The sequence below is a fragment of the Aedes albopictus genome, chromosome 2, assembly GCF_035046485.1.
Source record: "Aedes albopictus strain Foshan chromosome 2, AalbF5, whole genome shotgun sequence".
Lineage (NCBI taxonomy): Eukaryota > Metazoa > Arthropoda > Insecta > Diptera > Culicidae > Aedes > Aedes albopictus.
The window spans coordinates 512951912-512966176 of NC_085137.1; the positions used below are offsets into that span (position 1 = coordinate 512951912).

The window sequence follows — 14265 nt, forward strand, 5'->3', positions numbered from 1 at the left end:
TTCTTGTTCAATATTTTATGCATATGCCTAAAACAAATATTCTTATACCAATTTTAATATACCTTGACTTTTGAGCACTACTGATATTGATACAATTAGGTATCAGACCTTAGGGGGTCCGTATATGCTGCATCATTGTTGACGGCCATCCCCTGTCATTTATTGCTGAACGTTTGCGGCAATTTCTTAACTTGGCTCCGTTTGATAAGGACCATAAAGCTGCTTTTAGAAAACTTGTGCTTATCATTTGATAAGTACAATTCGACCTACCAAAAATCAATGTTGGTCAGCATCAATAAACACGGACTTCAAAATTGGCAAAGCTACCGATGAACTGCTTCAGTTGAAGAACTGCATCCACTGGGAAAGCAATACAAAATGTACAAAATACTCGTGTTGGCGGTGGCCATTGCCGCCGTTTCGGCCATCCAAAGCCCAGAATTCGATCCCAAGACGATCGATTGGTCGATCGTGCGAACCCTGCGAGAGACAGACAAGTACCGTGCCCGATTTGGACTGGCCCCACTGAGCGATGACGAAATCCGCCAGTCTCGTATCTCCGGAGGAACCGTCGCCACTCCAACGGACATCCCGTGGGCTGCCGGAGTTTTGATCCATGGAGGCACCTCGGGACACAGCTTCTGCAGTGGAACACTGATATCGGCTCGTTTTGTCCTGACTGCCGCGGATTGTGTCGTTGGGTATGTTTTGTGAGTTTCTCTAGATTCTTGATTTTAATACGATTTCTCGTTCTGTTAGTGAAAGTAACATCGCCATCGCTCTGAATGCTGCTAACATGGCGAACATCGGAACGTTGATCTCCGTCTCCCACGTGCTGATTCACCCGAACTACAGTTCCTTCTTCAATCGCGATAACCTCGCCATTCTTACCCTGAGCCAGGATGCTCCCATCGATGATTCCACGATCCGCACGGTCCTGCTGCCACGTCGTTCAGATGCTGGACTGTCCTTCGTCGATTGGTCGGCAACGACGGCCGGTTGGGGAGTCACTGGTAACCGTGACAATGAACCTGTTCCGACACAGTTCCTGCAATTCGCCACGGATAGCGTCACTTCGAACCTGGCATGTCAGCTATCGTACACCTGGGTCAGAAGCACGCATATCTGCGTCCAGACGAACAACGGTGGCCCATGTGATGTGCGTCATTTGCAATTTTTATCTTTGAAAACAGTTTGATTAATACTTTGTTTTTGATTTCCAGGGCGACGAAGGAGGTCCCGTTACGGTGCGTGAGGCAAATCGCATTTTCCTGATTGGCATTCACTCGTTCCACTTCAGCGGAATTCGTGGGTGTGACCGTGGTCGTTCGGCCGTCCATACCCGTATCACCGAGTACCTTGATTGGATCGAACAAAACACTGACGTAGTTGTTCCAGCATAGATAGTCTTATCTTGAGCCAATTGTTTTTCGTCAATAAACGGTTTAAAAACGCATAAGTCTGATTAAGCATTGCATTGGATCATGCTGGAAAGTTCTATCATTATGATTATCTTCAGCTGTTTCCGTTGGTGCGGTGATTGCTTTGTTAGGCTTATCTCAAATCCATGGCTGTCCCGTGTAAACCAGACGCTAATCCTAGGTGTAATCCTTAATGCCCAGTAGCTATAAAGACAAGACTGGCAAACAGTACTCACCTCATTCAAACCCTAAAAGTTGAAAGAATCGATTAGTCTAGCGAGCATTCAGAATGCGTACTTTTTTAAGCCTTTTGGCCGCATCATGCTTAATCGCATGCGCCGTGGCCATCACAAACACCGATATTGATCCCAGTTCCATAGATTGGAACACGATTCGGACTCTTCAGGAGACGGATAAATTTCGCGCCAAATTCGGACTTCCACCACTAAGTGATGATGATATTCGCCAGACTAGAATCTCCGGGGGAAATATCGCATCGCCTACGGATATCCCATGGGCCGCTGGAGTTATAATCCACGGTGGAACCTCCGGACATAGTTTCTGTAGTGGCGTCCTGATCTCCAAGCGATACGTTCTAACGGCGGCTGTTTGTATCTCTGGGTAATATCACCTTCCAATATGAACCCAATTACCCGTATAACCAGTACTCTATCCACGCAGTGAGAGCACCCTCACCGTAGCGCTGAACTCCACAGACATGATGAGTATCGGCACGTTGATCAGCGTGTCGCACATCAATTCTCATCCGAACTACAGTTGGCTGCTGGGCCGGGATGACATCGCCATACTGACGCTGAGTCGCGACGCACCGGTGGATGATGTAACGATCCGGCCAATTCAAATGCCACGCCGTTCCGATGTAGGCAAGAGCTTCGTCGATTGGTCAGCCACCACTGCCGGTTGGGGAAACACCGGAAATCGCGACAATGAGCCCATTCCAACTCAGCATCTGCAGTTTGCCACGGATAGCGTTTCGTCGAATCTGATTTGTCAGCTGTCGTATACATGGGTTAGAAGCACTCACATCTGTGTGGCGACGAACAACGGAGGACCTTGCAATGTAAGTATTGGATTGGTGAAGTCCTGAACACTAACACGAATGAGTTTAATTTCAGGGCGACGAAGGAGGTCCAGTGACAGTTCGCGAGGCCGGTCGTACGTATCTGATAGGTATCCACTCGTTCCACTTCAACGGAATTCGCGGCTGTGATCGAGGACGGCCAGCAGTGCATACCCGGATCACGGAATATCTGGATTGGATCGAGGAAAACTCGGATGTAGTGGTTCCTGCATAAATATTAATGTTAGACTAACTAAAGATAGTACACTTTTAGAGTGTCTAAGCAAGAAAAAGGAGGAACTACATAAAGACTTATAGATAATAAATGTAGTTTTTTGTGTTCGTTCAAGATTAGGTTCGGGATTGGATAGAATTTGGATAGGATTTGAATTGGATTTAACTGGATTTGTGCCAACAAGTCGTTCAATACGATGATTCCAGTGCCAATTTCTTATCTTCGCAAAAAAATATAACGCCAGCTGATTACCACCTGCTGTTTGCTATTCTCCAAGGGATTCCCGTTTATCCTAATCTTATCGCCGAAGACCCAAATAGAGTCATTAGATAACCGATCGAATCGAAACGGTAGCCGTTTCCAAATTCAGTATCCCATTGTTGACTCAACAGATTGGAGATGAAAATAATATTGTTTTTACTGTGCGCGGCTCTGTCCGGGACCTGGGCCATCGATAGCATACAAGGCCGAATCACCGGAGGATCAGATGCAGGTCCTAATGAGTTCCCATTTACTGCTGCAATTCTGATCTCCGGAGATGAGGCGCACACCTTCTGTGCTGGAATACTGGTGACTCCTCGCCATGTCCTGACCAGCGCCAATTGCGTGATCCGGTAAGATATTTCTAAATGTATCAGTTGATCATGAACTTGATGATCTTATACTTCATCCAGACAGACAATGTTAACAGTCATGCTGGGATCTTCGGACATAACAAGGATGAACCAATTTATACCGGTAACAAACGTCCGGATTCACTGGAACCACAGCACAACAGTGATCAGTCGTGGCGATCTTGCGATCCTGACGTTGGCTCGCAATGCCAATTTGGGCGAAAATGTTGCCGTAGCTCAACTGCCTCGTTGGTCCGATGTGGGCAATACTTTCAACGGATTCGGTGCTACGCTCGTTGGATGGGGCCTATCGGGTCATCGCGAGGACGAATCAATTCCTTTGCAGCACTTGCAGGTCGTTCGTAACCCGATCATCAGTAACTTTGCCTGTGGACTGTCCCATAGATTCCTTCAGGATGAACATATCTGCTCCTCCGGAGATAACGGTGGACCATGCGATGTAAGCATAACTTTTTCTGAACCTCTATCATCTCTGAATCGATGATCTGTTTTTTTTTCTTTTCAAGGGTGACGAAGGTGGACCGGTAATGATCACAGAGGATGGTGAACCAACGGTGATTGCCATCCACTCGTTCCACTTCGACGGCATTGGAGGATGCGGCCGTGGACGATCATCCGTCCATACCCGCCTTACCGATCATTTGGATTGGTTGGTCGAACACACAGGTGTCTATCTACGACCATAATCTTGCAAATAAAGCCAATCATGCGTCATAACAATAAACAGTATTTTGACTAGCAAATCGGATTTGGGCTATCTAATCTTCGAAATAATTCGTTTTACGTAGTTGGCAGCAGCCTTTGCTTGCAAAATCAGTACAATTTCTAGTTTCGTCCAATGATGAATGTGTTTTTGGTTTTGAGTTTACTGATTGCTGCGACTAACGCTGTTTCTACGAGGATCAGTAATGGCGAAGTAGCGTCCGCTCAGGACTTCCCATCTGCGGTGGGAATACTGATCTCTGGATCTTCAGATCACTCCTTCTGTGGAGGCATCCTGATTTCTACGCGTTTCATTCTAACCGCTGCTAGATGTGTCTCAGGGTATGTTCCTCTCGTTAAAATACAAAAGGTTTCAAACGTTCAAAACAACGAATGCTATTTTCAGGACGAACACCTTGACGGTTGTTGTCGGAGCGAGTGACATGACCAGGATTGTGGAAGTCATTCCAGTACTGAACATTCCAATCCACATCATAATCCATCCGAACTACAGCTCGTTCTTCAACCGGGACGACATAGCGATCGTTCAGCTATCTCGCCCAGCGGTATTGGGAGACTACGTACAGGTTGCGCGCCTACCCAGGCGGTATCATGCCACTTTCACTTTCACGGGATGGAACTCGACGATCGCGGGCTGGGGCAGTTCTGGAAACCGGGACAATGAACCGCTTCCTCAACAGCATCTTCACTTTGCCCATGGCGAGGTGATCAGCAACTTCGTCTGTGGCCTGTCGCACAGCTTCGTCCGGGAGGGTCACATTTGCACCGCTACGGATGAGGGTGGACCGTGTGATGTGAGTATACCGGATCGGGGTTGACTACGTTCTGTATGTACTAAGCTCATCGATTCGATTTTAGGGTGACGAGGGTAGTCCAATATATGCGCAAGTTGATGGACAGACGTTGCTGATCGCTGTACATTCGTTCCACTACAGCGGTATCCGTGGATGTGATCGCGGTAGATCTGCGGTGAACACGCGTGTGACGGAGTACTTGGACTGGATCGGACAGAACACTGACGTTGAAATTCTTAATTGATGGAGATCGGCAATAAAAAACGTTTTCATACAAAACTGTAAAACAATAACAGTTTTGAATTTGAATTACACTGAAGTAATTCCTTGGAACGCCTGTCTTATGCGGATAGGAAACCCCATATAACATAGGACTATAATGTGAAGAACGACAATGCAAACGTATTTGATTATTAAAAAAATCAAAACAGATTTCAATACTTGGTTGGGGTTTGCAATAGCAGTTTAATAGGGATTCCAAGGGGACTTCAAAGAGATGAGATTCCATTTCAGGGTTGTTTCAGTTGATTTCAGGTGATTTTATTTGTATTGCACGATTATTGCAGAGTTTCAGGGAGTTTCATTAAAAGTTGCAGGTAGGTTAATAAAATCGTTCCTACAGGGGATAGACAAAATGATCGGGACAGGCAAAATTTTCACTTCTCAAAAAATGTTCAAATAGATGTAACTTTTTGAAAAGTGCTTCGAAAAATCTGAAATTTTTACTGTAAGTTGATCACTTAGTTGTGTATCGATGGTCTAATTTTAGAAAAGATCGGGCTATTCTGTACGAAGCTATAAAGATTCTAGGAAAAGGTATAATTATCCGATAGCCAAATTTGAGCTGTTATATCTCCGGATGCAATAAGCCGAATGAAATGAAATTTTGAGCATTTATGACTTACATAATGAGCTCTGAAAAACGTTTGACTTAATTTGAAATTATTAACAAGAGACAAAGTTATAGCAATTTCATTTATTTTATGATTTTTCAGAAAATTGGTCTATTTTTAATATGCATCCCATTACTTTTTTAATTCATTACCGGTTATGTTGTTACTTTCCATCAAAACATATTTATATACAAGTCAATTAAAGGGAATTTAATTGAACTATAATTATAATCTTGAATTTTGAAACGATGTTGAAGTTTTGGAAAATTTGGTGTTTTATTAGAAAAATAGTCTAATCGTTATAATTTTCTTCCGTGTGAACAATTTTAGGTTATGTCGAAAGTTTTTCAAAGCTTATCATATTAGTCTTAAACGCTCAAAATTTCATTGTATTTGATTCATTAAATCCGGAGATATTACAGTTCCAAGTTAGCTATCGAATAATTTTGACTTTTTCTAGATACTTCATAGCTTCGTACAGAATAGCCCGATCTTTTCCAAAATTGAACCATCGATATACAACTAATTGATCAACTTACAGTAAAAATTTCAGATTTTTCGATGCACTTTTCAAAAAGTTACAGCTATTTGAACATTTTTTGAAAAGTGAAAATTTTGCCTGTCCCGATCATTTTGTCTATCCCCTGTAGATGATTTCACGGGTCTTCAAAAGAGTTTCAGAGTGTTTCATAAAAGGCCAAAGTTGCATAAAAGACACCCAAATCAAGCACCCCAACCCCCTAAAAGCAACACTAAAACCCTCATGAAACCTCTCTGAAACTCTCAAGAAAACGCCCTGAATCCCGAATGAAACGTCTCCTCCTCGAAACCCCTAGAAACTCGCGAAAATGCCATTTAAACCTCTAGAGGTTTGTATTCCCCAAATTCACTTAGAATACAATCCCAGAAACAACCTGTGAAACCCACTGAAACTACCCTGAAACTCCTCTCAAACTCTCTTGAAAATGCCGGAGTGCACATTAAATCCCTAAAGTTCCACTGAATCTTCTCTGAAGTCTCAAGGAAACCCCTTTAAAACTCTTCTGAAACCCTCATAAAACCCCTCTGAATCATTCAAACCCCATAAGCCTCATGTGTTCCAGTGGCACTCATCACCCGGATTGGCTTTAGAAACCCACCAGAAAAGCTTTGGCTTTCCTTAAATTACCCTTGCTCACCTAAAATGCTTTAAAACCATTTCCTTACAGAAATCTTTTTTGACATACCTCTCTCCACCATTCTCTTGATAGACCTCCCTTACCTCCAAACCCCATTGAAACCAACTTTGACCTACTTTGAACCCTCCTGATAACTTTCTCAGTCTCCCTTAATCCCATTTCTTCTTCTTGTCCTCCCTCCCAGATTTGATCCTCCTGAAACATCTCTTGGCCATCGTTGATCCTTTCTAGCACCCCATGAATTTGCCTTTTTGAGCCATACCGTATCTATTTTTACATCAATTTCTTAAATCCTACTGAAACTCCTGTATGCCGTTGCAGCCACCTGAGATTCGCTGTTGTCACCCCTTTAAACCCTCCCCCATAATTTAGGGAGACTTTGCGTCGCCGGGCACTGACCAGGCACCTCTCAAAGAACTTGATACCCGCCACTTAAAGACCCTGGCCGCCATTTCCAGTTATCATCATTTTGACATTTTATTATGAGTTCAGTTCAAACCCGAATTAGCGACATTTTTTTTCTTTTACTTCCGCTGTTTTGCCTTGCGTTAAACACAATGTCGGAAGTGGGGCGCTTTATAGAGTGCCAGATGTACACAGGCCCGGATTAAAGATTTAGGGGGCCCGGGCGGTTGTGAAGGCCCCTCGAAGGTACAAATGCGATGAGCAATTGTTTTTCTTTGTTTTTGAGTAGTACTTGTACCAAGAATGGTTTTTGTGGGGGCCCCTAAAATGTGGGGGCCCAGGGCCCTGCCCCACACCCCCTTAGATCCGGTCCTGGGTGTACAATACAGCACCCCACTTCCGACATTGTATCAGGTATCAGGTATCAGAAGGCCGGCTCCAGAGGCACGTTATCCTCCATTTGGGACATTTGTGCCATCGCCAAAATAACAGCCTATTTCATCATCTACCTGAGGGAAAAGGAAGGAAAAAGGATTTGGATGGGGATAGGGACAGGTAGGGAAATAGGAAAAATACCCTGGAAGAGGGTACTAACGCACAAGCGTACCACAATGGGTTCAAACAGCGCCCTGAAAAGGGCACTGTAATAACGCATAAAGCGAAAGAGAGCCTATAGCTCTTTACCACAGCGGGTTAAGAACAACAGAATATCCTGAAGATTCAGGTTTCTGAAGTCAGTTTCACTTAATAAGTGTTTACCGAATACTCGGAAACGCAGTTGCGCGAAAACTGGACAGTTACATATCAAATGATACGAAGTTCCATAATCGGATTCACAGCTATCACAGGCAAATGAATCAGCTTGCTGAATATTCGCCATGTGATAGCTGAGTCGGCAGTGGCCAGTCAATGCTTTGACCAGCATGCTGCAATTCTGCTTAGACAGATTAGTTAGATACTTCGCCACCCGTAGAGATGGCTCAGCACTATACAATTTGGTTTGACGACATGACTCCAAACTATTCCAATATTGTCTGTGTTGAGTGACAGCCCAGCTGTGAATCTGAAGCTTAATCCAACACTTCGATATCGGAATAGCTGGCTCAGGGCCAATGAAGTCATGTGATGCTCCAGAGCGAGCTAACTCATCAGCCAATTCATTTCCAGCGATGGAAGAATGACCAGGTACCCATAGAAGGTGAACAGCGTTTGCTGAATTCAGCTCCTCGATTTGAGTTCGACAAGCGATAACTATCTTCGACCTGGAGTTGGCCGAAGCAAGTGCTTTAATAGCAGCCTGGCTATCTGAACAGAAGTATATTACTTTGCCCATTACGTGCTGCTGAAGTGCTGATTGCACTCCGCACATAAGAGCAAAGATTTCGGCCTGAAAAACGGTACAGTGTCTACCAAGTGAATAAGACTGATACAGCCTTAGCTCACGAGAATAAACACCAGCACCTGCTCGACCTTCGAGAAGGGAGCCATCAGTGTAACATACGATGCCGTCTGAAATACTTCTTTCCAGATAACCAGATGTCCACTCTTCCTGGGAAGGGAATTTCGTGGAAAATGTCCTATATGGAAAATTACAAGCAATTGTAAGATCACAGCAAGGAGCAAGGACAATTTTGTCCCAATTCACCAAAAGTGGAAACAACGAGGTGTGTGTTGAACTGCGGTTCACAGGAGTTTCCTCTAGTAGACCGAGTACCCGTAACCGGTAAGTGCAAGAAAGGGCTTCTTGTTTGAGATGAATGTGTAGTGGGGCAACGTCAAAGAGAACTTCTAGCGCTGCCGTAGGAGTTGAAGAGAACGCTCCAGACATCGCCATTAAGCACATCCTTTGGAGATGGCCTAATTTTGATTGGACCGTTCTCACTTCACCCTTTTGCCACCACACAAGACATCCATAAGCCAATATTGGGCGAACCACAGTTGTGTAAATCCATTTGATATACTTGGGTTTTAGACCCCAAGTTGTACCAAAAGTACGCCGGCATTGCCCGAAGGCCATACAAGCTTTTTTGATTCTGAACTCAATGTGAGGTGTCCAGGAAAGCTTGGAATCAAGAATGACTCCAACGTACTTTACCTGTTCAGTCACATCGATTTCAGAATCAAAGAGACGCAAAGGTCGAACGCCATTACGGTTTCGCCTTTCCGTGAAAAGAACAATAGATGTTTTACTCGGATTAACCGAAAGGCCATATTGGCGACACCAACCCTCAACTACCTGAAGGGCGTTTTGCATCAGGTCGAAAAGGGTGCTGATGCACATACCAACTAACAATGTTAGGTAGTCGTCGGCAAAACCATAAGTAGGAAAACCGCTATTATTGAGTTGCCTCAATAGCGTATCTGCTACGAGATTCCACAAAAGCGGTGATAAGACTCCCCCTTGGGGGCATCCACAAACACTCAATTTCCTAATCCCTGCTAGACGCAATGTCGAGAAGAGATATCGGTGTTTGAGCATTTGGTGAATCCAATTGGAAATCATTGGACATATACAATGACTCCGTGCGGCTTCCAATATGGCATCGAAAGGCACGTTGTCAAAGGCACCCTCGATATCTAAGAAAACACCTAAACAAGATTGCTTTTGAGCGAATGCTTTCTCGATATCGTAAACAACCTTGTGTAAAAGAGTCACAGTGGACTTACCAGATTGGTAGGCATGTTGGTTCACATGAAGAGGCACGTTGGCCAGATGAACATCACGGATATGATGATCCACAATGCGTTCTAAGCATTTCAGAAGAAAAGAGGTCAAACTGATAGGTCTGAAACTCTTTGCTTCTTCATACGACGCACGACCCACTTTCGGAATAAACTTTACAGTAATATCCCTCCAGGATTTGGGAATATACCCTGTAGCAAAACTGCAAACAAGTAGTTTTTTCAAAACATGTTTGAAATAATCAAATCCCTTCTGAAGCAAAATAGGATAAATCCCATCTGCCCCAGGAGATTTGAAAGGAGCAAAGCTATTAAGAGCCCACTCAATCGATTCTATAGTTACAATACTCCGAGCCGAAGCTAAAGAATCATAACTACAAGAAAAGACATCAGGATCATCCGAAGATGTAATATCCACACATCCAGGGAAGTGTGTGCTGAATAAGCATTCCAGAACTTCCTCATCAGAGGAAGTCAGATCGCCATTTGGCAAACGAAGTTCGTTCACCCGGAAATCCTTAGATTTCGCAAGGATTTTGTTTAACCGACTGACTTCACTCAAGCTGGAATCATTTGTACAAAGGTTTTTCCAGCCGGATCGTTCAGCAGACCGGAGAGCTTTCCTGTAGGCCTTGCGAGCCGACCTGAAAGCCTCCGAACCAGCCGAACGTCGTCTGTTCCAATTCTTTCTACATTGTTTCCTGAGTTTCGCCAGATCAGAGTTCCACCAAGGGGTTCCTCTTGTGATCTTCACAGACCGTAGAGGGCATGCTTCTTCAAAAGCTTCCATGATGAAGGTCGTTGTAGTATCAACGGCATCATCTAAATCACTTGGAGTGTCAATGGATGGTGAATATCCATGAAATTTGGCTGCAACCAAATCAGTATAAAGATCCCAGTTTGTTGACCGAGGATTCCTGAAACGCAATGTTTGCGAAGTAACATTTAAATGGTCAAAAAAGATATAGCGATGGTCAGATAAAGATTCTTCATCTGACACATGCCAATTGGTCAGCTCGTGACTAATTCTGCTAGAGCAAAGCGTTATATCTAACACTTCCTCTCTAGCAGATACCATGAAGGTTGGGCGGTTGCCTATGTTAAGTAATGCAAGATCTGTACTACTTAAGTACTCCATCAAACTGGAGCCTCTCAAGTTAATGTCTGAGCTGCCCCAGATGATATGGTGAGCATTAGCATCACTGCCAACAATTAGCGGAAGGCCTTTTGAAGTGCAGTATGCGATGACTTGTTTGAAAGCATCCGTAGGGGATGGTTCATCATGTGGTAAATACACAGAACAATAGACGTATTTCCTGTTGAGGTTTCCAATAGATACATCAATTGTGATAGCACATACATCTCTGGTGGTTAGTTCAGAGATGAGTGTAGCAACTATTGCGTCGTTGACAAGCACACAGGCTCGAGGCATGACACGCGAGTTTGCCATTTCATGTTTACTGAAAGTGGCAAACACCGGGTTCACAAGGTTTCCTAGATAGAAATTTCCCTTACGAAAGTAAGGTTCTTGTACCAAGGCCACTTGGGCTGTACCATTTTGCATAAGTCTGCAAAGATTGATCGTTGCTGTTCTTTTATGCTGAAGATTGATCTGAGCTATCCTAACCGTAGCCACTACCCAAACTAGGTAAGATTAAACTCTTCGCAACAGCAGCACAACAAAGAACAGCAACAATAAAACCAAATCGGTATCGATTGGAAAACGCCAAAGGCGAGGATACACAGAATACACTGTGTAAATCGCATAATGCGAAACCATATAGGTGAAAATTTAAACTAATTAACAACATCTTCATAATCCCGCCCTTATTTAGCCTCAAGTGAGACTAAAGAAGGGCAGCTGATTGTCTCGGAGAAACACAAGGTCCACTGCGCCATTGCTCCGGTTAGCGCAGTAAGGGCTACATACTGTGGAGGGCGCCCTGGTACTCCACAGGCTCCGTTAGCGGTTAGGTTTTTATTAGAGCCCCCTAGCCATTCATTCCTACCCAAGTAACCACAAGCATTATATCATTGCACGAATTAGACTGAATATCAACCTTTGCAATGCGAAATGCAGTAATTCCACACTTCTCATGCAATATACCTTTAGATTGGCATTATCAATGTATTGATGCATTACATTTTTTCTTTACATTAGGGTGCATTAAAAGGTGATATACGATAATTCAATAATTCAACACTGCAAAAACTGTATAAATGCAATGTACAAACTAGCAAAGGTTGCTCTAACAATACAAGTATAAAAGCTTGACTCTAATGGTAAACAAATGAAATCAAGAAAAGTTATCAACTTCATGGTCAACTATAGCGGTCTTCAACACTTCTGGTTCGACTCCCGACCAATTTAATCCTCGTTTGAACCACCGATCGACGACTTTCTTCAGAAAACCCTTTTTAGAGATGACCTTTTCTCTTTTCTGTTGACTGCTATCGCATGCCAATTATGATGGAAACCACAATTACCATAATATTATGAGCATTGTACGAAAGGTGTTTTATTTTTCTTATATTGATTGAATATCTTCTATAGAATGCATTATGCATTTATCAGCGATTTATCAGAATGTGATTACGAATCCCTGTAATTACATATGCCATAGTCGTTTTGCCCTCTACTGAAATGGTTGAGGCAGAAGAACAGTTTTCTTTTAGTTAATGAAATATCGGCTGTTATCACAGCAGCAGAAACGGTCCACAGCACCAGCGCGAATGGAACTCATCAAGCGGTCTTCAACACTTCTGGTTCGACTCCCGACCTGGCAACAAAAAAAATGGTTAAAACATTCTTGTGGGGGGCATTAGTACCGTCGATAACGAAACGGTGCTAAAAATAGATTTTTGTTTTGGTTTTTCGTGTTGCACGTATTAAGCATGTGCAAATGCAAATGTACAGCACATGCATTTATGTCACTTTAGCAATGGCTGTCAACGTGCAGCAATATGTGGCACTAATTTAATTTTAGTGGGGCCCTTTCCGACTTTAATATTGCTTCAATGAGGTATTTAAAGTAATGCAGCATTATTTACACAATTTTAAATATAAATATACGGCAAAATTGATGCACTTATATACGGCTTCGTGGTTACTTGGGTAGGCACGGTAAGCATAAAGCCGCATCACACCATGAATTAGGGGTCACCTGTTGGTGGATTCTTACCACCGGAACAGGCGGTCCGTAGTGTTATTCTTAGCCAATTGAGACAATCGCTACCGACACTACACAGCTATCTAGGCTGATCGAGAAAAGAAGTTAATATTGATGATCAACTTCATACGGACTCGAACAGCCGAGGAATCCCAAAGAACTTGATACCCGCCTCTTAAAGACCCTGGCCGCCATTTCCAGTTATCATCATTTTGACATTTTATTATGAGTTCAGTTCAAACCCGAATTAGCGACATTTTTTTTCTTTTATTTCCGCTGTTTTGCCTTGCGTTAAACACAATGTCGGAAGTGGGGCGCTTTATAGAGTGCCAGATGTACACAGGCCCGGATTAAAGATTGTGGGGGCCCGGGCGGTTGTGAAGGCCCCTCGAAGGTACAAATGCGATGAGCAATTGTTTTTCTTTGTTTTTGAGTAGTACTTGTACCAAGAATGGTTTTTGTGGGGGCCCCTAAAATGTGGGGGCCCAGGGCCCTGCCCCACACCCCCTTAGATCCGGTCCTGGGTGTACAATACAGCACCCCACTTCCGACATTGTGTTAAACGCAAGGCAAAAGCAGCGGAAGTAAAAGAAAATATATCGCTAATACGGTTTTGAACTGAAAACATAATATTATGTAGACTACTGGTCCTGAACTGATTTTCCTCTTTTTAACCATTCGACTTACACTCCGGGAAACCACAAACAATTGTTTTAAAGACACGAACTAGCACGCAACGCCTAGTGACAAAGCGAAAAACTTTTCCCGACAGCTGCGGCGGGAATTGAACCCACGCTCCCCAGCACGATTCGACTAAACACTAGCCGTACGACTACGAAGCCACAAAATTGCATTGCGTTGCCTCAGCTAACCCTTCTCCCAACAGTTCATCCACATTTACTACAAAGCTTATACAAGGTCCGCAATGTGCGAAGGAATGTATCATCAATTATATTATCTTCTTTAAATTGCCTGACATTCTGGGATATAATACGTTGAGGATGCCTGTTAGTAGTTAGAGCCCATACAGCTATAAAGGCGATATTTA

At 43.5% G+C, this 14265-nt stretch overlaps 4 protein-coding genes across 4 annotated transcripts; all 4 read left to right on the top strand.

The window, feature by feature from the left end:
- Positions 1–311: 311 nt before the first annotated feature.
- Positions 312–1459, top strand: LOC109432138 (brachyurin-like). The gene is made up of 3 exons (XM_019708440.3): positions 312–701; positions 760–1159; positions 1224–1459. The coding sequence occupies exons 1-3, from the start codon at positions 379–381 to the stop codon at positions 1401–1403; spliced, it is 903 nt and encodes a 300-aa protein (XP_019563985.2). The 5' UTR covers positions 312–378; the 3' UTR covers positions 1404–1459.
- Positions 1460–1645: 186 nt separating this feature from the next.
- On the top strand, positions 1646–2828 carry LOC109409749 (collagenase). Its single transcript, XM_019683253.3, has 3 exons — positions 1646–2042; positions 2103–2502; positions 2558–2828. The coding sequence occupies exons 1-3, from the start codon at positions 1711–1713 to the stop codon at positions 2735–2737; spliced, it is 912 nt and encodes a 303-aa protein (XP_019538798.2). The 5' UTR covers positions 1646–1710; the 3' UTR covers positions 2738–2828.
- Positions 2829–3089: 261 nt separating this feature from the next.
- LOC109409759 (brachyurin-like) lies at positions 3090–4115 on the top strand. Its single transcript, XM_019683262.3, has 3 exons — positions 3090–3351; positions 3412–3811; positions 3879–4115. The coding sequence occupies exons 1-3, from the start codon at positions 3137–3139 to the stop codon at positions 4056–4058; spliced, it is 795 nt and encodes a 264-aa protein (XP_019538807.2). The 5' UTR covers positions 3090–3136; the 3' UTR covers positions 4059–4115.
- Positions 4116–4174: 59 nt separating this feature from the next.
- Positions 4175–5198, top strand: LOC109432131 (brachyurin-like). The gene is made up of 3 exons (XM_019708425.3): positions 4175–4416; positions 4481–4889; positions 4954–5198. Exons 1-3 carry the CDS (start codon positions 4211–4213, stop codon positions 5131–5133), a joined length of 795 nt encoding a protein of 264 aa, XP_019563970.3. The 5' UTR covers positions 4175–4210; the 3' UTR covers positions 5134–5198.
- Positions 5199–14265: the final 9067 nt, after the last annotated feature.